The sequence below is a fragment of the Schistocerca gregaria genome, chromosome 8, assembly GCF_023897955.1.
Source record: "Schistocerca gregaria isolate iqSchGreg1 chromosome 8, iqSchGreg1.2, whole genome shotgun sequence".
Lineage (NCBI taxonomy): Eukaryota > Metazoa > Arthropoda > Insecta > Orthoptera > Acrididae > Schistocerca > Schistocerca gregaria.
The window spans coordinates 505985206-506012518 of NC_064927.1; the positions used below are offsets into that span (position 1 = coordinate 505985206).

At 45.7% G+C, this 27313-nt stretch overlaps 1 protein-coding gene across 18 annotated transcripts in view; it reads left to right on the forward strand.

Moving 5' to 3' along the window:
* Positions 1 to 27313, forward strand: part of LOC126284515 (mucin-17-like) — a 321811-nt gene that overhangs the window by 240877 nt on the left and 53621 nt on the right. For all 18 annotated transcript variants that reach the window (XM_049983502.1, XM_049983491.1, XM_049983495.1 and 15 more), the window contains 2 exons: positions 1469 to 1655; positions 21466 to 21643. In XM_049983502.1, the coding sequence (XP_049839459.1) occupies positions 1469 to 1655; positions 21466 to 21643 (365 nt within the window). The remainder of the gene's footprint in view (positions 1 to 1468; positions 1656 to 21465; positions 21644 to 27313) is intronic.

The window sequence follows — 27313 nt, forward strand, 5'->3', positions numbered from 1 at the left end:
CTCCGGTGCCTTCACCGCTCTTTTAGACCCAAAGCGAACAATATGTCACAGATTTTGGACTTTTTCCCAAATACGACTGTATTTTACAGTGCTTAAACAATGTTTATAAGTTTCAAGTATGCAAAATCCAATATGTAACGCTAACGGAAACACTAGCACCTCAAGTAATGAAATGGTAATTGGTAGACACACTTATAACGCTACGCCGCCTGGACCACGTTGGACGGCTTCTGACGCCAGACAGCCGTTGCTGTATGGCTGATAGCTGGTAGCCACTGTCGGGCGAGGAAAGTCTCGAACATGAATTTTTCTGATGTTGACGCAGCCGAGAGCTGTTGTGTAGAATTATTTTGCTATTCCTGGTGGGTTAGACAGTGAAGCGAATAATTTTTGAGATTCCATTACACCGATACCATTAGCAGACAGCTGCAACGAGAAACTTCCTGGCAGATTAAAACAGTGTGCCAGACCGACACTCGAACTCGAGACCTTTGCCTTTCGTGGGCAAGTGCTCTACCAACTGAGCTATCCAACCACGAATCACGACGCGTCCTCACAGCTTTACTTCCGCCGGTACCTCATCACCTACCATACAAACTTCACAGGAGCCCTCTTGGAAGGTGGGAGGTGAGGTACGGCGGAAGTAAAGCTGTGAGGACGGGTCGTGAGTCTTGCTTGGGTACATCAGTTGGTAGAGCACTTTCCCACGAAAGGCAAAGCTGCTGAGTTCGAACCTCGGTTTGGCACATAGTTTTAATGTGCCAGGAAGTTTCATGTTAGTGCACACTCCGTTGAAGAGTGAAAATTTCATCCTGGAGTTGAAATGTGGTTTAAAATATAAAAGAATCAGAGGAGTCAAACTCGCGACTTGTTCTACATTGTGCGACGTTTACCGTTATTCCATGAGCTGATAGCATAGATCGTGCGTGGCCAGATGTAGAATTCTGGGGACGGCCGGTTTCATTGCCCGCTCTAAGTGGATGACTTGGGATTAGTCTCTGTGGTGGTGGTTGGCGGTCAGGTTTTATGTCTAAGATTGTAAGAAGGGCAACAATGAGAAGCTTGGTTTCAAACGTCAACAGCACAGCGCACTACAGTGAACTCCAGGACAGCAGTAGGTAAACGGTGATCACCAGGTACCATCATGGACAGTCTCACCATTACAGTGCGTTTGCATGCAATAAAACTACCACTCAGTAGCCACTTGCAGCATTCAGTTTACTATCATCACAGGTAACCTTCCCATCTGGAGGCTCGCACTAAGACTCCACTCGCGTCCTCAGTGGCCTACCTACACAGTTTCACCGTACTGTGAGCAGCACTGTTCAGATCCAAGACTTGGAAGCAGCTCGTGATAATCGCGGGCGTGTTGCATAGTGGAGTATAGATCTAAATGCAGATGCAGGAAGTGCACAAGCGTGTGGAACAAAAACGACATGAGGTGTGAAAATGTGCCTTGTTGTGACAGATGGCGCTGGCAGTGTCAACGACCATCGCGTGCGATGACTCGAAGTCTCCCATCTTCCCCATCGCGCTGTTGGTGACTTCTCAGCCCGAGAATCAGACAGCAGCGACGAACATCCTGCCCCCCACGGAGCTGGTAGACGGCGCGCAATGCAGCTTCAATTACAGCGTCGACCCTGCGAAGTACAGCGGTAAGTCCTTGCTGAAACATCTATAGATGAATTTTGTGTAGGATCAGATCAGTCCTTAGGCAGTACTGCGTCTAACGTACTCGTAAATCTTCTGTGTACTACAATGCTCTCCCTGACTTATAGTTCGTGAATTACGCAGCACAATTATTACGTTGTAATAACTTTCTCACAGTTTAAACAACGTTAAAATATATAGTAAGAGCAAATGCGTTATATTTGCAGATAAATAGTATTTATCCTGCAAAGTTGGCCTCAATGTCAGGTCTGGTTCCTTTGTTACTGTATAACCTATTGAAAAGATTTTGTCTCGGGTCGTTTAAATGACAAGTCGCTGGACCTTGCTTTTAACCTACTTCTTCTTTTATTTTCATGTTCTTCAAACACAATTCGCTATCCCATATTTGAAACTTTTCAGGTATACAGTGTGCTGCTGGCTTGAGCCGCGGGGACTGCGGCTATTAGTCAGCGCACCTGACAATGGCGCCACCTCTGATGCCGAAATATCGCACACATTGGACACTATGAACCGGCAGTACACCTGTGGACTGTTCGATCAGGTTAACAACGTGTTATCTGGGTGCGGGAGTAGGGCCGAAGCCAACCGTGGCCGTGATCTAAACATTCATGGTGGTGTCTGTTTGTTCTATATCGTGTCTCCCTACCACTTTCGCGCAACGACGCTCTGAGCGTGTTTTTTAGGGAATTAACTAGTTTGAACCTGGGACCTGTTGCTGGTAAGGAGACGCCAGACCACACATGACATGTAGAATTCAGAAGATTTCAGTGAGACTAGCTATGATATAACCAAATACTTAATGATCTCAGCGTCAGCTCCACTGCACTCCCTGTAAAAGAATCTTAATACTAACTAAATGTAGTGGAAAGGGTTCAAGGCTTTCCTATTTTTAGTTAGCTGGTAAAATAACGTCGAAAAAGCAGTTAAGTTTACCATTGGAAATTTTATTCTACTCACAAAACATCGTTTATAAATTGCACTATTGATAAAAGGAAATGTTTTAATACAGGATGGTAAAAACCAACTGCGTTCAACATCAATGTGAACGAATATTCCCTGAATGGGTTTCCAAGTTCTACAATCGATCGAAGGATGACCTATGCCATATCACATCTATAATCTAGGTTTAAATTAAGTTTCACAAAAGAGAAAACTATCAAAATGGTCTACAGTGACCCTTAATTATCTTTAATTACTTATCTAACTTGTAAATTTCAGTAGCTGATGTGGCTTCTCAATAACTATATAAAAGAAAAATCATCGCGTTTCAGATCTGTTCTTCAAGTGGCAAATGTGAACACCATGAGTTTTAATTAACGATCGACACTAGTATTACGCAAAAATGAGACTTCTGCAGTTCTGAGTGAAGCCTTATGCGCTCAAAAATGTGGCATCGCGTGCGTTCATTACCTTGTCGGTGTTTAGGCAGCGTCAGGGCAGCGGCGGGCAGCACAGCTCCGCTCACCTCGCCATCTCGGAAGCAACTCTCCCCTAACTTCTCCTTACTACAATTTACCGAAGTTGGTTTAAAAAAACTATCTGGCTATGTTTTCCTCTAACAATCAGGGTCTCAATGTTAACCTTAAGCTCCGCCGACAAAAATTATATCTGTCCAATGAGAAACGTTATACTTTTCGTGGTGAGGCAATGTTTTTAAAGTTTGCAACGTAACAGAGACGCGAAAAACTCTCACGCTAAAACCTACAGCTGGTGTGGTCCTTTTAGCGTTATCGTAAGATCTATAGTGTTCTTCTGGAGGGCTCTAGGTTAGGTTAGTGTTGTTTAACGTCCCGTCGACAACGAGGTCATTAGAGACGGAGCGCAAGCTCGGGTTAGGGAAGGATGGGGAAGGAAATCGGCCGTGCCCTTTCAAAGGAACCATCCCGGCATTTGCCTGAAATGATTTAGGGAAATCACGGAAAACCTAAATCAGGATGGCCGGAGATGGGATTGAACCGTCGTCCTCCCGAATGCGAGTCCAGTGTGCTAACCACTGCGCCACCTCGCTCGGTGGGAGGGCTCTATCTTTTAACATGGGCTGGGGAGTGGTCCTAATGTAACAGACACGCGAAAAGGCTCACGCTAAAACTTGCGGGTGGTAGTGGCCCTTTTTGTGTTATCATAAGATCTATACTGTTTTTCTGGAGGGCTCTAGCTTTTAACATGGGCTGGGGGGTGGTCCTTGACGTAACAGAGACGCGAAAAAGTCTCACGCTAAAACGTGCGGGTGGTAGTCTTAGAGGTAGGCTAGCGACGTGGGTGTCCAGTCCGTCCCTTATCGTAGGGCCTTCTAGCTTAACACGGTTCTGCTCTCGGCTTCTGTTCTCGTTTCTCCCCTCGGAACTGCGTCGGTCTCACGGTGGGAAGGTACGACATGCATTTAGGCATTCTTGTGTTAGTCTGTGGTATTCCATTTGCTCACTCGTTACTCGTATTACTTTGGTTAATTTAATATCACGATTTATTCGGAGCTATGTGACATACTACTGGATTTGCTTATCATGTCAGGGTTTCCATGGAAGGTGTTGGATTTGCCTGATACCTTACAGTAAATTCACTGGAATGTTCATTAAGGCACCTGTGCGCAATCAAAGAACAAAGACAGCGTTCCTATCAAGCTACTCTAATGACAGTAAGTGATGAGGATGGTCTGAGAGAACATCTACTTAGCGTGCAACTATCATTGGTTCAAATGGCTCTGAGCACTATGGGACTTAACATCTATGGTCATCAGTCCCCTAGAACTTAGAACTACTTAAACCTAACTAACCTAAAGACATCACACAAAACCCAGCCATCACGAGGCAGAGAAAATCCCTGACCCCGCCGGGAATCGAACCCGGGAACCCGGGAACTATCATTGGTCCCTGCGGTCAGACAATGCGACCTGACAGATATCAAGTGAATAAACATTATGACTTGTAGGCTCCACTATCTCATGAAACATGTGTCACACTCACGCTTGTCCATCAGATCGATGCAACTGACACGGAGACTGTTGAAACCGTGCTAACTGCGGTGGCCATTGCTGCACGGTCCAGTGGGTACGTGCGCAGGCCCACATCTCCGGCGGAGCGCTGCATCGAGGTGTCAAGAAAGAACTCCGACACCGTCGCCGGCTGATCCAGCCCGTTCTGCGCATTTGCCTCCGTTCAGTACTGCCAGAAATGGCCTCCCAGCGCCACACACTCAGACCGGTGCTGATGTGACCCCAGTGACTCTCCCCATACGGCTCTGCGGAGCTAACACGATGACCATTTGGGAAACACTTGTGTGGAAGATGTATGCGACGATTTATGCATATGAAAACGTTGCCTCCGGTGTTACGTGTGCTACATACATGACGACAAACTGCTCACGTATTGTGTCTACAATCGCGCCACACACAGCATCTAGACACAGCACTGATAGTCATACACAGCGTATCTACAAATCTACATCTACGTCATTACCCTGCTGTTCACAATAAAGTGCCTGGCAGAGGGTTCAATGAACCACCTTCAAGCTGTCTCTCCACCGTTCCACTGTCGAACGTCACGCGGGAAAAACAAGCACTTAAATTTTCCTGTGCGAGCCCTGATTTCTCTTATTTTATCGTGATGATCATTTCTCCGTATGCAGGTGGGTGCCAACAGAATTTTTTCGCAAGCGGAGAAGAAAACTGGTGATTGAAATTCCATGAGAAGATCCCGTCGCAACGAAAAACGCCTTTGTTTTGACGATTGCCACTCCAATTCACGTATGATGTCTATGACACTATCTCCCCTATTTCGCAATAATACAAAACGAACTGCCCTTCTTTGCACTTTTTCAATGTCATCCGTCAGTCCCACCTGATGCGCATCCCACACCGCACAGCAGTACTCCAGGATAGGGCGGACAAGAGTGGTGTAAGCAGTCTCCTTAGTAGACCTGTTGCACCTTCTAAGTGTTGTGCCAATGAATCGCAGTCTTTGGTTTGCTCTACCCACAATATTACAAATGGAACAACATTTTCTATAACTCTCCGCTACTCAGTTTATCGAAGGGGATGTGTATGTGTGAAAGACGGAGAGAGAGAGAGAGAGAGAGAGAAGGAGACAGGAAGAATTCTAGTATGCACTGTCTCATCAAAAATATCCGCGCACCTCTATGTAAAGCGGAATTGTCCACTAGATGTCACGAGAAGCGGATCGGCGACTATAAATGGAGGCGGCGAGTGCTGTGCTGTCAGTAGAGAACCAGTAACAGCACAGCATGTACGTAGTTAGTGTTCAGTGAATTTCAAAGTCGACTAGCCATCAGTTGTCACGTGAGCAGCAGATACATCAGGAATATTTCAACCCTTCTGAAGCTCCCCAAGTCGACTGTCGGTTATGTGACTGTGAAGTTGAAACGCGAAGAAAAAGCCACAGACCCGGCAGACTTCGTGTGCTGACCGACGAGGATCGCCGAGTGTTTGTAAAAGATCGCACGAACTCGACGGAAGGAGTCACTCCTGACTTCCAGTGTGCTATCAGCAATGCACCTACAACAGCTAGTGTAGCTAGGGAGTTGAAAAGAATGGGGTACAGTGCTCGAGCAGTGCTGTGGTCAACGTTAAGCGACGATTGTGGCGGTGTAAAGAGTGAGTGACTCCAAACGAGTGATTTGGACTGATGTAACCTGTCAAAGCGACTGTAGGGTTTGAATTTGGTGAATTCCTGGAAAACGATACTTGCCGTCATGTGGAGCGCCAACAGTGAAGTGTGGAGGAGTTGGTCTTACGGTATGTGGGTGTTTTTCGTGATTAGTTACGGTGTGGGCCCCTTAAGCAAAAGCTGAATTCAGAAGGACACGAACACATTGTACAGCATTGCGTTAGGCGTCCAGTGGGGGAACAGTTGGGAGATGATGGCAGATTGTATCAGCATGACGATGCTCCCCATCACGAGTGCGTGAGGCAATCTTTTGTGACATTGCTGAAATGGTCTTGAACAGTCCCTCCTCCATTTTCATCAAAAAAGCATAACACGAAAACGTAAGGATTCCTTGACACTAAGCTACTTTGTGTGCCAGTTCCGTTAGGACTGCGTATCTCAAATTCCAACCTGCAGCGCAGTCGTATGGCGAGGTGCGGCGTACTATCCTTGAAATATCAGCAACCTGTGTGGGAAGTCAAAGCACTGACATTGCTACACAGCAGGCATCGTGGCCCTGAATGTTACAGTAAGTACGTGTGTGACACTCGTCGGAAAATGGCAGCGGAGCAGTGACGCGACATCAAGTTTTTTGAGTCTTCCAGCGTTTGTAGTCGAGAATTCGTCGAATTAGACCCGAATACCGAGAGGAACATTTCTGGTTGCACTTCCACGACGACACCGTAGCCCAAATAGTGAAGATTGTCCACGAGGATTTGGCCAACAAATGGATCACAGTCCTCGATCACCCACCGTATTCGCCGGATTTGGTCCCAGCCAACTTCTGGTTGTGCCCTAAATTGAAGTTGGCAATGGACGGACACCGTCATGACACAGATAAAGACAGCCAAGAAAATTGTACTGCAGTGCAGTATTAAATGCAACTCCAAAAAAGGACTACAGTGACTGTTTCTAAAGACTTTTAAAACGATTTCAGCTGTGTTTTGATTCAGACTATTTTGAACAATTACAGCGATTTTGTAAACGTAATCCATGACTTATTTTTCGTATCCACAGCTCTAACGGAACTGGGACACACTGTGTATATGTTACTTTACCACTGAACATCAAACAAGTGAAATACAGCGCAAGAACAATCCTTAACACGCGAAAAAGGACAAAATTACGTACAAACTTGAGATTGGTGGGAACATGACTCAGAGGCTCAAATTTTAAATTCATAACACTTTATTACTATACTTTACATGTATTAAATATCCGCAACCAAAAAATTAATAATAAAGTTGTTACAAAAAAAGCGCAACGCGCCCCCAGGCCCGATATTATTCGGACAGCGCATGCCTGCAGTATCATGAACAGTTTGCTTACAGTTTGCTGTAGTTAATTTCTAAAACAAGAAACAAGCATACATACAACAACAAATATAATATTTTAAAGACCACACCCTCCCGAGCTAGGAAATGTAATACACAATTACAGGAATTATTATCGAAGAATATTTTAATTGACAAGGAAATCTCTTTAAAACTCCAATTTTCAATAGAATATGCATGCCTTGAGCTGGTGGTGCTCCTAAAATTACTCAGTAGTTAATTTACTTGTAAGATGTAAAGCCCTAAGCAGCAGCCATTCAATTGCAAAACAATTTGCGGACAGCTACTGTGGAAGGCTAATGGACCAAAGATTGAAAATTAGAGTAATTACCTAAGGGTCCGTTTTAGTAAGCTCAGCACTGCTTAAGATTCTCAATAAAATTTAAATCACACCACTGCTTTAAATAAACTTTAACAGACGTATACGAATAAAACCCCTGTTTTTCGAGTGCAGCTAGCATATTGACTAATAATGGTAACATACAAAATTCGTATAAAAGCAATAGTCAGTGCTGTTAGGATCTGGGCGAAACCCATTAAAACAATTAAAGTACGGACGACGGACAAAGTTTTACAGACTTGCAAATGCTCACACGTGTCATTTCCAAGCGAAGTTCATCTTTGTTCAACCACACAGAATAACTTTCTATCAGCCACAACGCCTTTCCAATGTTACGCCGTATTCCACTTTTTGCGAGCCACGCAACGCTGCCGTCCAGTGCGGTTGCCACGGTCGACTCAACCTGCTGCAGACGTGGAGCTTTCTTCGTGGCCAGTGCCGTATCTCCACGCAAGCCCGCGCGCGACGGGTTAATAGCACTTAACGACCTTGCTCCATCTGCACTGCTGTCTACCACAACTATTAAAGTACACTTCGGCACCGCACCACGTAGCACCTGGCGTAAACTCAGATTCGAGCGAAGCGCAGAAAGCCGCTGCCACATTCATCTGCCCGTACCACAACTGGATCCCCTGGCCACTTTTTCCTTCTTAAGTCTTCCGCGCTCCGCTCCTGCCACTTTGCAAAGAATGTCACAACGGGACGGAAAGCAATAACACAGTCTAAAGGCCCCCGTAAATGATCAAACATTTTTCATACTTACCTGCGCTTGCCAAATATTTACCTTGTACGGTGCTTTTGGACGTGATTATCAAGCAAAGATCGTGTCTGACGTGCTTCCGATAAATATTGATTTACAAAAAGTTTGTCAAGACGGCGGGCGTTGTTTGTGTCGATATTTCGCCGCATACGTATAGTGAAAAACTGTTTTATTACAATTTATCGCACTTATGATTAATTTCTACAACTATGGAAACTAGGATCGTGGATAAAAACAAAAAAAGTGCTGATACTTACCAAAATGGTAGCTGTATCACACCTTCCCCAGCCATATATTACGCAGGAAAAGATTATGAACGAAACCAGTATTTTGCGCATGACATATAAACGGGAGTGCAATGAAATAAAAGAAATCCAAGTTCTGTGGTTTTCTACGGACGATGTGGGCTATACGTTCCCACGTTATGGTATTTTAATGAAGTGTCAATAGAGGACCAAGAACAGGTGACTAAATTTTGCCACACTTGCGTCCTCTTCTTCGACGTGTGGCCGAAGTAACTCGAAAGTTTGCGCACCTGCAGAAAGTTGATGAGTCATCAGCTTTTGGGTGTAACATGTCCAGTAACAGGTTTTCATGTGTGTATTTCCCTCTCATTTTTAACAGTTTTCGGGCCAAGCGTCTTGTTTCTTTCTTATTGTTCTTCTTTAAACACAGTGACAGAGTCTATAGAAATGCTTTATCTGCATTTGTAGCTGTTCCCACTACTACCAAAGTACGTCATATATTTAAAGTGCCTACTCCAAAAGAAAGGTTAAATTGGCAAATTTCTCGGTACGTGTACGACTTGTTCGACCCATCCGTAGCGACAAGACAAATTTCCTCTTTTACGACAGCCTTAACACGCTTCTGAGGGTCTCATTGGCCATTCGAGGAACGTTGATGTAATCGTCGGGTTCTGCGAGTAATGTTTCCTTTAGCATACTTTCATGGGCAAGCCTCTCTCTCATTTTAAGCCATTCCCTGGACCAGTGTCTTGTTTTCATTTAAACACTGTGCCAAAGTCAATGGCAGAACTGCACTGTCTGCACTGGTAGCCATTCTCACAACTGTCAAAATAATCACGAACACGAACAGCACCTGCTTCAACTGGCCTGAGGCACTTGTTACGTACAGATATGTACTAAAGAAAGTCGTTTTCCTTTAATAATTAGAAATCGCTAGTAAAGACCAGAAGACCTGATGTTTTGCAGTAAGACGCCGTATATCTAACCAACAACGCAAAGTTTTGTTCGCTACACTTGCTGCCAAATCAGTGAACGTGGAACGTAGGAAACTTGTGCAGAATGTAATGCCCGCACTGTTTAACGCACCGAATCTGCCGAAACATCTGTAACTGAAAGAAAGTCCACATAGGCGTGATAAAAAAAAACGTCAAAAGCAATTAAACTGTTCCCAAAGCAGCTGAAACCAATTCCACAATTGTTGCTACATCTGAGTCACAAACAACAAGAATCTACAACATAATTCGTTTTCGAAACAAAAATAATTACATTTAGAAAAATATTCGTGTATTAGAAAGTTGAGTGATGTGGAAGAATGGGCGAATCATTAGACTATACAAAGGCCCTTTACGTGTCGAGGAAAGTGTCTACCGTAATAAGAACAAAGAACAACAGAAGTACATGCACCTCATGCATGAAATGTGTGTTTGTTTCAGCGGAGTTAGTTGCAATTATACACATATTCGAAATTATTTTTGCTGGCAATATTGTAGCTTAGGTCACTGAATCAGCGAGATTCGGGTGTTTTTACCTTTATTTCACATCAATTCGTTACTCTTGCAAATTTACTGTTGCTTCGAACTCAAAAATATATCATCTATTTCGGTAATTAAGCAGCAAAATAATTACACACGAACAATATCCTTGTGAAGTATGTGTCTAGCCCGGCCGGTTAGCCGTTCGATCTGACGCACTACCAGCACGACTCCGCCCGGCGGACGAGTGTCGAGGTCCGGTGTGCCGGCCAGCCTGTGGATGGTTTTCAAGGTGGTCTTCCACCTGCCTCGGGCCGGTTCCCGTTACACTGTGTCGGCGATTGCTGCACAAACACTGTCTCGAAGTACGCGTACACCACCATTACTCTACTACCACGCAAACATTTGGGCTACACTCGCCTGATGTGAGACGCTCATGGGAAAGGGAGGGGGGGGGGGGGTGTCCACTGGAGGCTGAATCGCACAGTAACCCTCGGTTCGGTGTGGGGCGGCGGTGTGGTAGGTGGACTGCTGTGGGCTGTTGTGGGGTTGTGCACCACCCACTGCTATTGCGGGGACGAAGTCTCTCCGTCGTTTCCAGGTCTAACACAATGTGAGCATCTGCTTTCTCACCTCTTGGAGGGCTTTTGTCGCTCTAGCTGTCAAACGGTAACAACGTTTGCACCAACGTGCTGCAATTCCGTGTATTAGACTGTGGCAACTCACTATGATGCGACTGCGGATCGTCTCAGACTTGTCCGCTCGGTCTCGACCTGAACCCGCTGGAACACGTTTGCGGTTGAGACAGTAGCTACGAGTAGTTCGTAGTTGTTCCACTTCTCAGGAGATAGTAGGGCGTAATGTTATAGCGGTTAAAAGTGACCACATAGCATACGGAATGTCATCTTATGCATGGAGAGCTTTTATTACCTTTATTACCTTGGGGCTAAGCGTATTGTCAATAACACGTGCTTGAACATAAACGCAAATCCCACATAAGCCCGCAGATGGCGCTGTTGTATACGACCACAAACGGCCTCTGCGCTGTTGTATACGACCGCAAACGGCCTCTGCGCTGTTGTATACGACCACAAACGGCCTCTGCGCTGTTGTATACGACCAGAAACATCCTCTGCGCTGTTGTATACGACCACAAACAGCCTCCGCGCTGTTGTGTACGACCACAAACGGCCTCTGCGCTGTTGTATGCGACCACAAACGCCCTCTGCGCTGTTGTATACGACCACAAACGCCCTCTGCGCTGTTGTGTACGACCACATACGGCCTCTGCGCTGTTGTATACGACCACAAACGTCCTCTGCGCCGTTGTATACGACTACAAACGGCCTCTGCGCCGTTGTATACGACCACAAACGGCCTCTGCGCTGTTGTATACGACCACAAACGGCCTCTGCGCTGTTGTATACGACCACAAACGTCCTCTGCGCTGTTGTATACGACCACAAACGGCCTCTGCGCTGTTCTGTACGACCACAAACGGCCTCTGCGCTATTGTATACGACCACAAACGCCCTTCTGCACTGTTGTATACGACCACAAACGCCCTCTGCGCTGTTGTATACGACCACAAACGGCCTCTGCGCTGTTGTATACGACCACAAACGGCCTCTGCGCTGTTGTATACGACCACAAACGCCCTCTGCGCTGTTGTGTACGACCACAAACGGCCTCTGCGCTGTTGTATACGACCACAAACGTCCTATGCGCCGTTGTATACGACCACAAACGGCCTCTGCGCTGTTGTATACGACCACAAACGGCCTCTGCGCTGTTGTATACGACCACAAACGCCCTCTGCGCTGTTGTATACGACCACAAACGGCCTCTGCGCTGTTGTGTACGACCACAAACGGCCTCTGCGCTGTTGTATACGACCACAAACGTCCTCTGCGCCGTTGTATACGACTACAAACGGCCTCTGCGCCGTTGTATACGACCACAAACGGCCTCTGCGCTGTTGTATACGACCACAAACGGCCTCTGCGCTGTTGTATACGACCACAAACGTCCTCTGCGCTGTTGTATACGACCACAAACGGCCTCTGCGCTGTTGTGTACGACCACAAACGGCCTCTGCGCTATTGTATACGACCACAAACGCCCTTCTGCACTGTTGTATACGACCACAAACGCCCTCTGCGCTGTTGTATACGACCACAAACGGCCTCTGCGCTGTTGTATACGACCACAAACGGCCTCTGCGCTGTTGTATACGACCACAAACGGCCTCTGCGCTGTTGTATACGACCACAAACGCCCTCTGCGCTGTTGTGTACGACCACAAACGGCCTCTGCGCTGTTGTATACGACCACAAACGTCCTCTGCGCCGTTGTATACGACCACAAACGGCCTCTGCGCTGTTGTATACAACCACAAACGGCCTCTGCGCTGTTGTATACGACCACAAACGCCCTCTGCGCTGTTGTATACGACCACAAACGGCCTCTGCGCTGTTGTGTACGACCACAAACGGCCTCTGCGCTGTTGTATACGACCACAAACGTCCTCTGCGCCGTTGTATACGACTACAAACGGCCTCTGCGCCGTTGTATACGACCACAAACGGCCTCTGCGCTGTTGTATACGACCACAAACGGCCTCTGCGCTGTTGTATACGACCACAAACGTCCTCTGCGCTGTTGTATACGACCACAAACGGCCTCTGCGCTGTTGTGTACGACCACAAACGGCCTCTGCGCTATTGTATACGACCACAAACGCCCTTCTGCACTGTTGTATACGACCACAAACGCCCTCTGCGCTGTTGTATACGACCACAAACGGCCTCTGCGCTGTTGTATACGACCACAAACGGCCTCTGCGCTGTTGTATACGACCACAAACGGCCTCTGCGCTGTTGTATACGACCACAAACGCCCTCTGCGCTGTTGTATACGACCACAAACGGCCTCTGCGCTGTTGTATACGACCACAAACGTCCTCTGCGCCGTTGTATACGACCACAAACGGCCTCTGCGCTGTTGTATACAACCACAAACGGCCTCTGCGCTGTTGTATACGACCACAAACGGCCTCTGCGCTGTTGTATACGACCACAAACGTCCTCTACGCCGTTGTATACGACCACAAACGGCCTCTGCGCCGTTGTATACGACCACAAACGGCCTCTGCGCTGTTGTATATGACTACAAACGGCCTCTGCGCTGTTGTATACGACCACAAACGTCCTCTACGCCGTTGTATACGACCACAAACGGCCTCTGCGCCGTTGTATACGACCACAAACGGCCTCTGCGCTGTTGTATACGACCACAAACGGCCTCTGCGCTGTTGTATACGACCACAAACGGCCTCTGCGCTGTTGTATACGACCACAATCGGCCTCTGCGCTGTTGTATACGACCACAAACGGCCTCTGCACTGTTGTATACGACCACAAACGGCCTCTGCGCTGTTGTATACGACCACAAACGTCCTCTGCGCTGTTGTATACGACCACAAACGGCCTCTGCGCTGTTGTATACGACCACAAACGTCCTCTGCGCTGTTGTATACGATCACAAACGGCCTCTGCGCTGTTGTATACGACCACAAACGTCCTCTGCGCTGTTGTATACGACCACAAACGGCCTCTGCGCTGTTGTATACGACCACAAACGGCCTCTGCGCGAGCTACCAGTCGTGATCATAATGATGGTCTGCCGGCCACGGTGGCCGAGTGGTTCTAGGCACTTCAGTCCGCAACAGCGCGACCGCTACGGTCGCAGGTTCGAATCCTGCCTCGGGGTTGTATGTGTGTGCTGTCCTTAGGTTAGTTAGGTTTAAGTAGTGCTAACTTCTAGGGGACTGATGACCTCAGAAGTTAAGCCTCATAGTGCTCAGAGCCATTTGAACCATTTGAATAATTGGTCTGTGCGGTTGTGAGTGCGCTATGTCGGAGCTACGTGAATTCGAACGTGGGCAAATAGTCGGTGCTCATATGGTAGGAGCTTCTGTAACCAAGGTTGCCCAAGTGTTTGATGTTTCATGTTCAACGATACTGAATATTTATAGGGCACAATGGGAAAGTGGAAAAACATCATCCGCTAAATCACAACGCGGACGGAAGTGTGTGTTGAGTGATAGTGACGGACGGCCGTTGAAGGGTATTGCGACGCAAATTAACAGGACGGCAGCTGCGAAAATCACTGCAGAGTTGCATGTCGTGCTCGCGGACCCTGTCAGTACCAAAATAACAACACGAAGTTGCATGATAAGCTGGAATTCCAAAACCATTCATCAGTAGTCCTAATGCTCGTAATACGAAAACGTGGTGCCGGAGACATAAAAGTTGGACCACGTGGTGCCCAAGCCGTAAAACCTGGACCAACGACCAATGGGAGAAAGTCATTTGCTCGGATGAGTCTTGCTGCACAACTTCTGGCAGAGTTTGTGTTCCAAGAGTAACTCGTGGCGGGGGTTCGTCGATCATTTGTGCTGCCGTATAGCAGAATTTCACGGGATCCGTGGTTACTCTGCAATGTCGTATTACTGCCGAGAATTATGCAACCATTTTGGTCGAACAAATCCATCCCATGGTACAATATTTGCCGCCTAATGGTGGTGCTGTGTTACAAGACGGCAGGACAGGCCCCGTGTCCAGGCAGCTCGCGCCATCCAGGAGTGGTTTTGTGAGAGCGAGAGTGAGTCGTCGCATCTCGCCTGGACACCCCACTCACCAGATCTCGGTGTCTTTGAGCCTTTGTGGTCTACGTTGGAGAGAAGGACACTCGATCGCTGTACTCTTCCATCATCAACTTGCCTCTGTTTTACTATATCCTTCCAAAACCATACAGGACCTGTATTTCTCCATTCCGAGATGAGTGAGAGCTATTTTGAAACCGATTCTCACGGTGAAAGACTTAACACTCGCGTCCAGTCTCAACCGCTCAGGCCTTCTGTGACCACCGTTTTGACGCTGTGCTCCACGGCTCCAAGCGGTCCACCATTCCATGTACACACGTAGAACAGTCCCCATTGGACGTGGGATATTTTTGTGGCCACTGTTTTGACGCCATGATCCATGGCTGAGAGTGGTCCACCATTCCTTGTCGACACGTTGGACGGACCCCGTTGATACACCAACAGATCAAGAAACTTGATTCGTGACGTAGTCGTGAGCACGGCCGCACATGTTGGCTCGTTTCTGCCATTGCGTCACGTCTCCATCCTACTGCTGTTACCCCGACCACACACACCTGTTCACAGTGTGTTATTTTCCTGTCCTACAGGCTTTCATGTTTTTTGCGAGCAGGCGTTCAGTAAACCGACTGCCCTGAGGGAACCTGAGAGCTTCGAGATGTAGTTGCGCACTCAGACAGAAACCGCACAAAAACGGAGCTTTTGCTGAAATTCCAATAATTACTTCGATACTGATAATCGTTAATAAGCTCTGACTTGTCTCACTGATACTTAAGGAACCACAATACGTCAAAGGGAAAAATGTTTAGCTATGAGGGAATGCGAAAAATTAGCCAAATTCAAAGAGTAATCTCACTGCCACCGAATAAAGAGACTGTCATTTGCGTAAACTGCTCTCACTCCTATTTCAAGAACGTTTCTAATTAAGCTCAAATTTAATTCAACGTAGCATGTAACATGACCATTGAACATAAGCAATACTCCACGTACAAACTACTAAACACTTCGTCAGAATTCAAATTCATTATCGTTACATTTGCTTGTAACAATTACATTAATGCACCACTTAAAAGTTCCCAATTCGGCACAGTATTGATTAGTGCGTGACCAAGCCAAATATATCACGGCATTGTTTTATATTATTTAACATTTTATACGTGGTTGGTTAATCTTCGCCCGTTGATGCGTACCACATTCTCGCCCGGCCATCTCCTATCCGTTGTAGGTGACCAGTTGCCGGTTGGTAGACTGACAGCGTTAGCAAGTGACACATATCGCGCATTCTTCAACGTATTTTATACAATGTTTAAATCCAGCATTTCCCTCATTTTGGAGCATGGTTGCATCCTCAGCCGTCTATCAGACAATAAGCAGGTTACGAGCTGCTTACGAAATAAGCTCAAAGGCCAAAAAAACAACGCACCACTGAGGAATTATTCGAATGAGACGGTAATCGGTAGATGTAATGTACATGTAATGTACAAACAAATGATTACGAATTCAGAATAATTGGATGACTTATTCAAGAGAAATATCTTCAATAAATGAGCAAGTCAGTAACGCGTTGGTCCACATCTGGCCCTTACATAACCATTTATTCGGCTTGGCCTCGATTGATGGAGTTGTTAGATGCCCTCCTGAAGAATATCGTGACAAATTTTGTCCAACTGGCGAATCAGATTCTCAGTACCCGCAGCCAGTTGTAGGGCTGTGCCCATAATACTTCAAGCGTTCTCAACTGGGAAAGCGTCCGGCGGCCTCGCTGCCCAGAGTAGCGTTTAACAGGCGCTGAGGAAAGAATTAGACGCTCTGTTCTTGTGCGGGCGGGCATTAACTTACTGGAATATAAGCTTAGGATGGCTTCCCATAAAGGGCAACAAAACGGACCCTATAACATCGTCGACGTACCGCTTTGCGGGTTCTGCCGATGAAAAACAAAGGAGTCCTGTTTTGAGAAGCAACGTTATCCAAGAACTCCATTCCTCTTTATTGGGCCATATGGCAGGCGACAGTCAGGCTGGTATCCCACCACTGTCCAAGGCGTCTCCAGATATGTATTTGTTGGTCATCGGGGCTCAATTGGAAGTCGGACTTATTACTGAAGACAATTCCATTCCAGTCAATGAGATTCTAGGCCGGGGATGTGTCTGGAGACGCCTGGACAGAGATAGGATATCAGTCTGAACGTCGCCTGTCATATGGCCCAATAACCAAGAGCGGAGGTCTAGGGTAACGTTGCTTTTCGAAACAGGACCAGTTTGGTTGTCACCCGAAGTATTCTTGCGGCACACGCCGTTCTGCTGCCCTTCATGGCAACCTGTCACGGGTTTACCTTTCTTCTGCTTGTCTTTATACTACCTGGCCCAGGAAGCTCTCCAGACATCCCACAGTTGAGAGCATTTGGAGCGTAGTGGGCAGGCCCCTCCAACCATCTCTGAATAACGACGATCTAAAGTGCTAGCCAGAAAAATTTCCCTCGGGAGAACAGCCACAACACCATCAATCAGTGGCAGGCCTAATAACTGCTTGCGTAAGGGCCGAAGGTGGTATGACGAATTATTGATTTCCTCAGTGTGTGAAGCTCTTTCTCTGGAGTAAATCATCCAATTTTTCTGAAATTATAATCATTCGTTCGTCTGTACAGGTACATCACATCTACTTATTTCCGTCCCATTCGAATAATTCTTTTGTGGGGCGTATTTTTTGTTCCGGAGTGCATTTTACACAACGATTAAACGCAGAATTCCCCACGCTATTAGCCGGCCGGAGTGGCCGAGCGGTTATAGGAGCTACAGTCTGGAACCGCGAGACCGCTACGGTCGCAGGCTCGAATCCTGCCTCGAGCATGGCTGTGTGTGATGTCCTTAGGTTAGTTAGGTTTAAGTAGTTAAGTTGTAGGGGACTGATGACCTCAGAAGTTAAGTCCCATGGTGCTCAGAGCCATTTTTTGAATCCCCTTCTTTTACCACGGTTGCACTTTCAGCTGTCTCTTTATCAAATGAGGAGCAGGTCGCGAGTTGGCTTACGAAATAAATTACCATTGTTGCAATAATCGGTCCCCTGCAACATCCGTGACTTACGTCAGCGTAGGATGGATGCCACGTGACTGCCAGGCATCTGTTTCCACACGAACTAAAGCTCTCCGAAGTGACATATGTGCTTTCCTGATGGCGTGACTAATATTTTATGCAAGTGAATGGCTACATACAAGAACTCAGGTAGACAGAGAAAGTTATGTTGAAGAAAGAAACAAAGCCAAACAGATAATTGCAGCATCCAAGAAGAAATCTTGGGAAGACTTTGAAAAAAGGTTGGAGACTATGGGTCAAGCTGCTGGAAAACCATTCTGGAGTGTAATTAGCAGTCTTCGAAAGCGAGGTAAGAAGGAAATGACAAGTATTTTGGACAGGTCAGGAAAACTGCTGGTGAATCCTGTGGATGCCTTGGGCAGATGGAGGGAATATTTTGAAGAGTTGCTCAATGTAGGTCAAAATACGATCAGTAATGTCTCAGATTTCGAGGTAGAATGGGATAGGAATGATCATGGAAATAGGATCACATTTGAGGAAGTGGAGAAAATGGTCAATAGATTGCAGTGCAATAAAGCAGCTGGGGTGGATGAAATTAAGTCGGAACTCATCAAATACAGTGGAACGTCAGGTCTTAAATGGCTACACAGGGTAATTGAAATGGCCTGGGAGTCAGGACAGGTTCCATCAGACTGGACAAAAGCAGTAATCACACCAATCTTTAAACATGGAAACAGAAAAGATTGTAACAACTACAGAGTTATCTCTTTAATCAGCGTTGCGGGTAAAATCTTCTCAGGTATTGTTGAAAGGAAAGTGCGAGTATTAGTTGAAGACCAATTGGATGAAAATCAGTGTGGGTTTAGGCCTCTTAGAGGTTGTCAGGACCAGATCTTTAGCTTACGGCAAATAATGGAGAAGTGTTATGAGTGGAACAGGGAATTGTATCTGTGCTTTATAGATCTAGAAAAGGCATATGACAGGGACGATCGTAGAGATGCTAGATGTAGTCCTGTGGAACGGCTTGCCATGCCAATTCCACCTGGCGCCTCAGTTGGACCAGCGTTCGTGCTGGACGTGCAGACCGCGTGAGACGACGCTTCATCCAGTCCCAAACATGCTCAATGGGGGACAGATCCGGAGATCTTGCTGGCCAGGGTAGTTGACTTACACCTTCTAGAGCACGTTGGGTGGCACGGGATACATGCGGACGTGCATTGTCCTGTTGGAAAAGCAAGTTCCCTTGCCGGTCTAGGAATGGTAGAACGATGGGTTCGATGACGGTTTGGAAGTACCGTGCACTATTCAGTGTCCCCTCGACGATCACCAGAGGTGTACGGCCAGTGTAGGAGATCGCTCCCCACACCATGATGCCGGGTGTTGGCCCTGTGTGCCTCGGTCGTATGCAGTCCTGATTGTGGCGCTCACCTGCACGGCGCCAAACACGCATACGACCATCATTGGCACCAAGGCAGAAGCGACTCTCATCGCTGAAGACGACACGTCTCCATTCATCCCTCCATTCACGCCTGTCGCGACAACACTGGAGGCGGGCTGCACGATGTTGGGGCGTGAGCGGAAGACGGCCTAACGGTGTGCGGGACCGTAGCCCAGCTTCATGGAGACGGTTGCGAATGGTCCTCGCCGATACCCCAAGAGCAACAGTGTCCCTAATTTGCTGGGAAGTGGCGGTGCGGTCCCCTACGGCACTGCGTAGAATCCTACGGTCTTGGCGTGCATCCGTGCGTCGCTGCGGTCCGGTCCCAGGTCGACGGGCACGTGCACCTTCCGCCGACCACTGGCGACAACATCGATGTACTGTGGAGACCTCACGCCCCACGTGTTGAGCAATTCGGCGGTACGTCCAGCCGGCCTCCCGCATGCCCACTATACGCCCTCGCTCAAAGTCCGTCAACTGCACATACGGTTCACGTCCACGCTGTCGCGGCATGCTACCAGTGTTAAAGACTGCGATGGAGCTCCGTATGCCACGGCAAACTGGCTGACACTGACGGCGGCGGTGCACAAATGCTGCGCAGCTAGCGCCATTCGACGGCCAACACCGCGGTTCCTGGTGTGTCCGCTGTGCCGTGCGTGTGATCATTGCTTGTACAGCCCTCTCGCAGTGTCCGGAGCAAGTATGGTGGGTCTGACACACCGGTGTCAATGTGTTCTTTTTTCCATTTCCAGGAGTGTAGAAGAGGAGGCAAACTTTTGCAAGCAATTAAAGGTCTTTACATGGATAGTCGGGCAGCAGTTAGAGTTGACGGTAAATTGAGTTCAAGGTTCAGAGTAGTTTCAGGGGTAAGACAAGGCTGCGACCTGTCTCCACTGTTGTTCATATTATTTATGGATCATATGTTGAAAACAATAGACTGGCTGAGTGGGATTAAGATATGTCAACACAAAATAAGCAGTCCTGCATATGCGGATGACTTAGCTGTGATGGCAGATTCGATTGAATGTTTGGAAAGTAATATTTCAGAGCTAGATCAGAAATGTAAGGACTATGGTATGAAGATTAGCATCCCCAAAACGAAAAATAGTGTCAGTGGGAAAGAAATATAAACGGATTGAGTGCGAAATAGGAGGAACAAAGTTAGAACAGGTGGACGGTTTCAAGTACTTAGGATGCATATTCTCACAGGATGGCAACATAGTGAAAGAACTGGAAGAGAGGTGTAGCAAAGCTAATGCAGTGAGCGCTCAGCTACGCTCTACTCTCTTCTGCAAGAAGGGAGTCAGTACCAAGACTAAGTTATCTGTGCACCGTTCAATCTTTCGACCAACTTTGTTGTATGGGAGCGAAAGCTGGGTGGATTCAGGTTACCTTATCAACAAGGTTGAGGTTACGGATATGGAAGTAGCTAAGATGATTGCAGGTACTAGTAGATGGGATCAATGGCAGGAGGGTGTCCACAATGAGGAAATAGATGTAGCAGTCAGGACGAACAGGCTTAGATGGTGGGGTCATGTTACACGCATGGGAGAAGCAAGGTTACCCAAGAGACTCATGGGTTCAGCAGTAGAGGGTAGGAGGAGTCGGGGAAGACCAAGGAGAAGGTGCCTGGATTCGGTTAAGAATGATTTTAAAGTAATAGGTTTAACATCAGAAGAGGCACCAATGTTAGCACTGAATAGGGGATCATGGATGAATTTTATAATGGGGCTATGCTCCAGACTGAACGCTGAAAGGCATAATCAGTCTTAAATGATGATGATGGTAAGTAAACTTAGTGAGCACGTCACTGTCGCTTGCAGTGAGCTCAGTGCATCGGCCACTCTCGTTGCAGACTGGGTGCAAGTGGACAGAGCGACGGGCGAGATGAACGTGACCGGCCTGGACTACGAGAGCGCGACCAGCCTGTTCATCTCGCTGTCCGTCTCCTGCGAGCCTGAACCAGAGCAGCAGCAGCAGCAGCAGCAGCAGCGGCGGCGGCGGCTACGTCACACGAGGGACCAGCCAGACTGGTGAGAGGCAGCAGCCGTGTAGTGCCGCCCACGCACAAGTTCAGGGCTTCAAAATTACACATTCTTACAGCTGGAAACACACGCCAAAGCGCAGTGCTATGGTAATCAGACCTCCACTTAAAACCGTTTCTACACTGTTGGCCATTACAACTACAGAGAGGGTATACAGTATAGCAGGGACAATACATGATTAAAGTTGTAGGTAATTTGTGAATTTACAGGTTGAAAAATTTAGTACATACACAGATCTGCCCCTTCAGACAGCAGCCCCTTTTTTAGCCCAGTTGATCATACTGCTCGGCTTACAGATGCATGTGCGCCAGTCCATGCTGTGTCAGCCCTGTGCCAGAATATGTATGTGCACAACAAAGAACGCCCTAATTTTAAAATTAAATTCACCAGGGGAACAGTGAAGAACCCACACGCTTTTGTAGTTTTAAATTTTTGGAATACGTGTGGTCATTGCAATAGCGGTAGTTGTGCGAATGAAGAGAAATCGCCCTGAAAAATGAACCAAACGACGTGAAATAATAACAATGAATTTTACGATACGTCCTTGAATATACAGTTCCATGTACATAATTCTGACCAAAATTCTTTACGGTGCGTTGCAATACCTCCATGTATATAATATTTGACATAAAAATGTAATCTTTGTGTACTTTTTGTTTTCCATTTTCTTCAAGACATACAAAACTGTTAATTGGTTTTGTTACCTCTGAAAAGACTACATACCATTATTCATGAGTAAAGACTGAATTTCGTAAGTACAATCATGTTCTTTGAAGCGTTTGCCCCTGTGACTCGTTTACAGTGACCGCAAATGCATTTTTAAAAGGCAATTTTCTTGTCAATTGAGAAGGCATGCTCGTCTAAGATGGTGTTAAGTTCACCCGTGGTATTGCAAGTTTTCTTCCTGTCAACCAGCCGTGCATTAATCGTAAATCCATTGAGTTTTGTTACAACCACGTGTGCTTCATTGACTAAGACCTGTTTAGCATTCAGATCAACACGAAAAGTGTTTTTAGTATAAGTTTGTATGGTGGTAATCCTGACGGATGTAATAAATGTAAGAATTCTACAGGATGTTTGTCGTGTCTGAAAGTATATTCGTTTAGAAATGTCTGCTTGTACGAGTGACAGAGATAACGGCTATCGCGATGGTTATGGTCCTTAAATATGACAATGCTGTATAAAAATCATGCAATTAATAATTACTCTAAAAGAAATAAAATGGTATTTATAATAAGATGATATGAAAAGGGAGTCTCCTATTCGTGATTAATAACTTAGCTTCGTAAAACATACGCGTGAAGCTTGGCGCCTATGATGCTCTTTTGCCCATGATACTTAAAAGTCTACTTTATGCTGAAGTTTTCCACAAATAGTTCGTTTTGGCACAAAATCGGTATGCAGTGACAAAAACCTGTTAGAATACCTTTCTAGCGATACCTCAGTCATCCCTGTACGATTAGTATGTGTTGAGAAAAAGAGATGTTGACTTGTAAATGGGTCTCGTCCATGGCAATGCAGATTATGTTCAAGGGATAGAAAAATAGCGAAACAGGAAGGGAAGATTAGAGTCCTTCAGGCTGAACTGCATAGTGCTAGGGAGGAACTAATGAAATTAATGGGGGGAGGGGGGGGGGGAGGAGGGTGAAGACAGGTGGGAAGTGGTAGCAAGGAACAGGGGCCACAGAAAGAAAACAGTATCAGACAATTTCATCATTGGCACAAACAACAGATTTGCCTTGCTACCTCAGTCAGCTAAGGAAGAGGCTCAAGTAGATGTAAGTGTGCTCACTACTCAACAGACTTTCACTAGGAAACCCACTGTTGCAAAAAAAAGTAGAAAGTAGGAGGAAAGTTCTGTTGTTAGCTAGTAGCCATGGAAGAGGTGTGGGTCAGATCTTGCAGCAGAAATTAGGTGACAGGTGGCAGGTCACAAGTATTTTCAAGCGCAGTGCATGTCTTAGCCAAGTAATACAGTATGGAGGATCATTGTGCAAGGATCTTACAAATCAGGATCATGTTGTGGTAGTGGGTGGAGTGGGAAAAAGTATTGATAGACATCAGGGGCTACAATATTGAGTGTGACCTGGTAAAAATAGTATCTGCAACGAACCATACAAATGTTGGCTTGGTTCTTAGTTTCTTGCGGTATGACCGGCCCCAACTGAACAGCTCTGTCAGGAGGGTCAGTATGGAGCTAGAACAGCTACTTCGGGCAGCTACTTTGTCAAGCATAGGTGTGGTTCCTGTTGATGGTATTGGTAGATGGGACTTCACAATACATGGCCTGCATCTCAATAGGAAAGGGAAGGGTAAATTGGCTGGAATAATAGCAAAATCTTTAGGGGGCACTGAAACTCATGGGGGTACTTCTTTAGGCTAATTCAGTGTCCAATGAGAAGTTCAGACAGGCAGGTACTAGAAATGAGAAAATATCACAAGATTCTTATAACAGTACAGTGAAAAATAAGGTTGGTACGTCACAAGATTCACATAAAAGCACAGTGAAAAATAATGTTCATATATTGCATCAGGATATCAGGGGATTAAACAGCAAAGTAGATGAGGTTCTTGTTTGTTTAGAAGATTTAAAAACTGAGGGTGGAATAGATGTACTATGCCTGTCTGAACATCATACAATCTACATCTACATCTTCATACATACTCCGCAATCCACCATACGGTGCGTGGCGGAGGGTACCTCGTACCACAACTAGCATCTTCTCTCCTTGTTCCACTCCCAAACAGAACGAGGGAAAAATGAGTGTCTATATGGCTCTATACGAGCCCCAATCTCTCTTATCTTATCTTTGTGGTCTTTCCGTGAAATGTAAGTTGGCGGCAGTAAAATTGTGCTGCAGTCAGCCTCAAATGCTGGTTCTCTAAATTTCCTCAGTAGCGATTCACAAAAAGAACCCCTCCTTTCCTCTAGAGAGTTCCTGAAGCATTTCCGTAACACTCACGTGATGATCAAACCTACCAGTAACAAATCTAGCAGCTCGCCTCTGAATTGCTTCTATGTCCTCCCTCAATCCGACCTGATAGGAATCCCAAACGCCCGAGCAGTACTCAAGAATAGGTCGTATTAGTGTTTTATAAGCGGTCTCCTTTACAGATGAACCACATTTCCCAAAATTCTACCAATGAACCGAAGACGACTATCCGCCTTCCCCACAACTCCCATTACATGCTTGTCCCACTTCATATCGCTCTGCAGTGTTACGCCCAAATATTTAATCGACGTGACTGTGTCAAGCGCTACACTACTAATGGAGTATTCAAACATTACGGGATTCTTTTTCCTATTCATCTCCATTAATTTACATTTATCTATATTTCGACTTATCTGCCATTCTTTACACCAGTCACAAATCCTGTCCAAGTCATCTCGTATCCTCCTACAGTCACTCAACGACGACACCTTCCCGTACACCACAGCATCATCAGCAAACAGCCGCACATTACTATCCACCCTATCCAAAAGATCATTTATGTAGATAGAAAACAACAGAGTACCCACCACACTTCCCTGGGGCACTTCAGGTGATACCCTCACCCCCGATGAACACTCACCATCGAGGACAACGTACTGGGCTCTATTACTTAAGAAGTCTTCGAGCCACTCACATACTTGGGAACCAATCCCATATGCTCGTACCTTAGTTAGGAGTCAGCAGTGGGGCACCGAGTCAAACGCTTTCCGGAAGTCAAGGAATATGGCATCTGTCTGATACCCTTCATCCATGGTTCGCAAGATATCATGTGAAAAAAGGGCGAGTTGCGTTTCGCAGGAGCGATGCTTTCTAAAGCCGTGCTGATGCATGGACAGCAACTTCTCTGTCTCAAGGAAATTCATTATATTCGAACTGAGAATATGTTAGAGAATCCTGCAACAAATCGATGTTAAGGATATTGGTCTGCAATTTTGAGGATCCGTCCTTCTACCCTTCTTATATACAGGCGTCACCTGTGCTTTTTTCCAGTCGCTCGGGACTTTACGTTGGGTAAGAGATTCGCGATAAATGCAAGCTAAGTAAGGAGCCAATGCAGTAGAGTACTCTCTGTAAAACCGAATTGGAATCCCATCAGGCTCTGGCGATTTATTTATTTTCAACCTATTCAGCTACTTCACAACCCCAGGGATGGCTATCACTATGTACTCCATACGGGAGTCTGTACGAGACTCAAAAACGGCGGTATGTTTGTACGATGCTCCTGCGTGAAAGATTTCTCAAATGCTAAATTAAAAAATTTCAGCTTTCGTTTTGCTGTCTTCCGTTGCCAGGCCAGACTGATCAGTGAGTGGCTGGATCACAGGTATGGAAATGGTGAATGTAGGTGGATATAAGCTTTCAGCAGATGTAAGGAGAGACACTATGGAGAGAGGAGGAGTTACCATATATGTTAAAATCAATCATGGTGTTAAAAATTTGGCAACTAAAACATTTTGCGTAAAGCAACATATAGAAGCATTTGCATGTGAACCTAAATTAAATAATGGCACTTTTATAATTGAGCCAAGTATAGGTCCCCATTCGGAAATTTTGAACTATTCTTGAAAAACTTGTGTTCTTTGTTGTGCTGCCTGTCAGACAAGCGAAAGCAAATTATTGTTTTTGGGGGCTTCAACGTAGATTTTCTGAAAGAGATCGATAGAAAGCTTGACCTTGAAGCATTACTTGGTTCTTTCAATTTGACGTCATTTATTGATTTTCCTACTCAGGTGGTACAGGAAAGCACCACACTGATAGATAACGTTTTCATAGACCAAGATTAATTTAATCAAATAAAAACTTCTCCTGTTAATAATGGTCTGTCTGATCATGATGCACAGCTGGTTACATTATATGATATAGCTCCATACAGTAATACAAAACAGTTCTGCAAAACAGTGCGTCCCATTAACGATTTAACAATTCAAAATTTTAGGGAAAGCTTGCAACAATTAGACGGGGATGAAGTGTACAGGGAACCTGATGCTAATTTAAAATTTAACCTATTTCATGATACCGTTGTGAGTATATTTGAAAACAGTTTCCCTAAGAAAACAGTGAAATATAATTGTAAGAAACCATGTAAAAATCCATGGCTTACTAAAGGGATAAAAATACCTTGTAAACAGAAAAGGAAAATGTATCGTATAGCTAGGAGGAGTAATGATCCCAAAACAGTGAAACATTATAAAAACTACTGAACTGTATTAAGAAAAGTTATTAAAAAGTCCAGAAGTATGTGCATTATGTCTGAGATTAGCACATCTCATAATCAAATTAAAACAATTTGGAATATTGTGAAAAGGGAAACAGGGCAACTGATAGCACGGGAAGAGTATTTTTATCAAACAAAAATGAAATGTTTGTTAACAAGAAGTCAGAAGTAGAAAACATTTTAATAATCATTTTTAAGTGTTGTAGAGAAAATAGGATCCAGCCTTTCATTAGAAAATGCAAGGCATTACCTATGCAATTTGATAAAATTGAAATTCAACCCACCTCTCCTACTGAAATTAGGAAAATAATAAATTCTCTCAAAAGTAAAAGCTCACACGAAATTGATGGCATTTCCAACAGATTACTAAAAGCTTGTTCCCAAAAAATAAGTAGGATTCTCAGCCACATATGTAGTAGCTCACTGAACCAGGGCATTTTTCCAGATAGA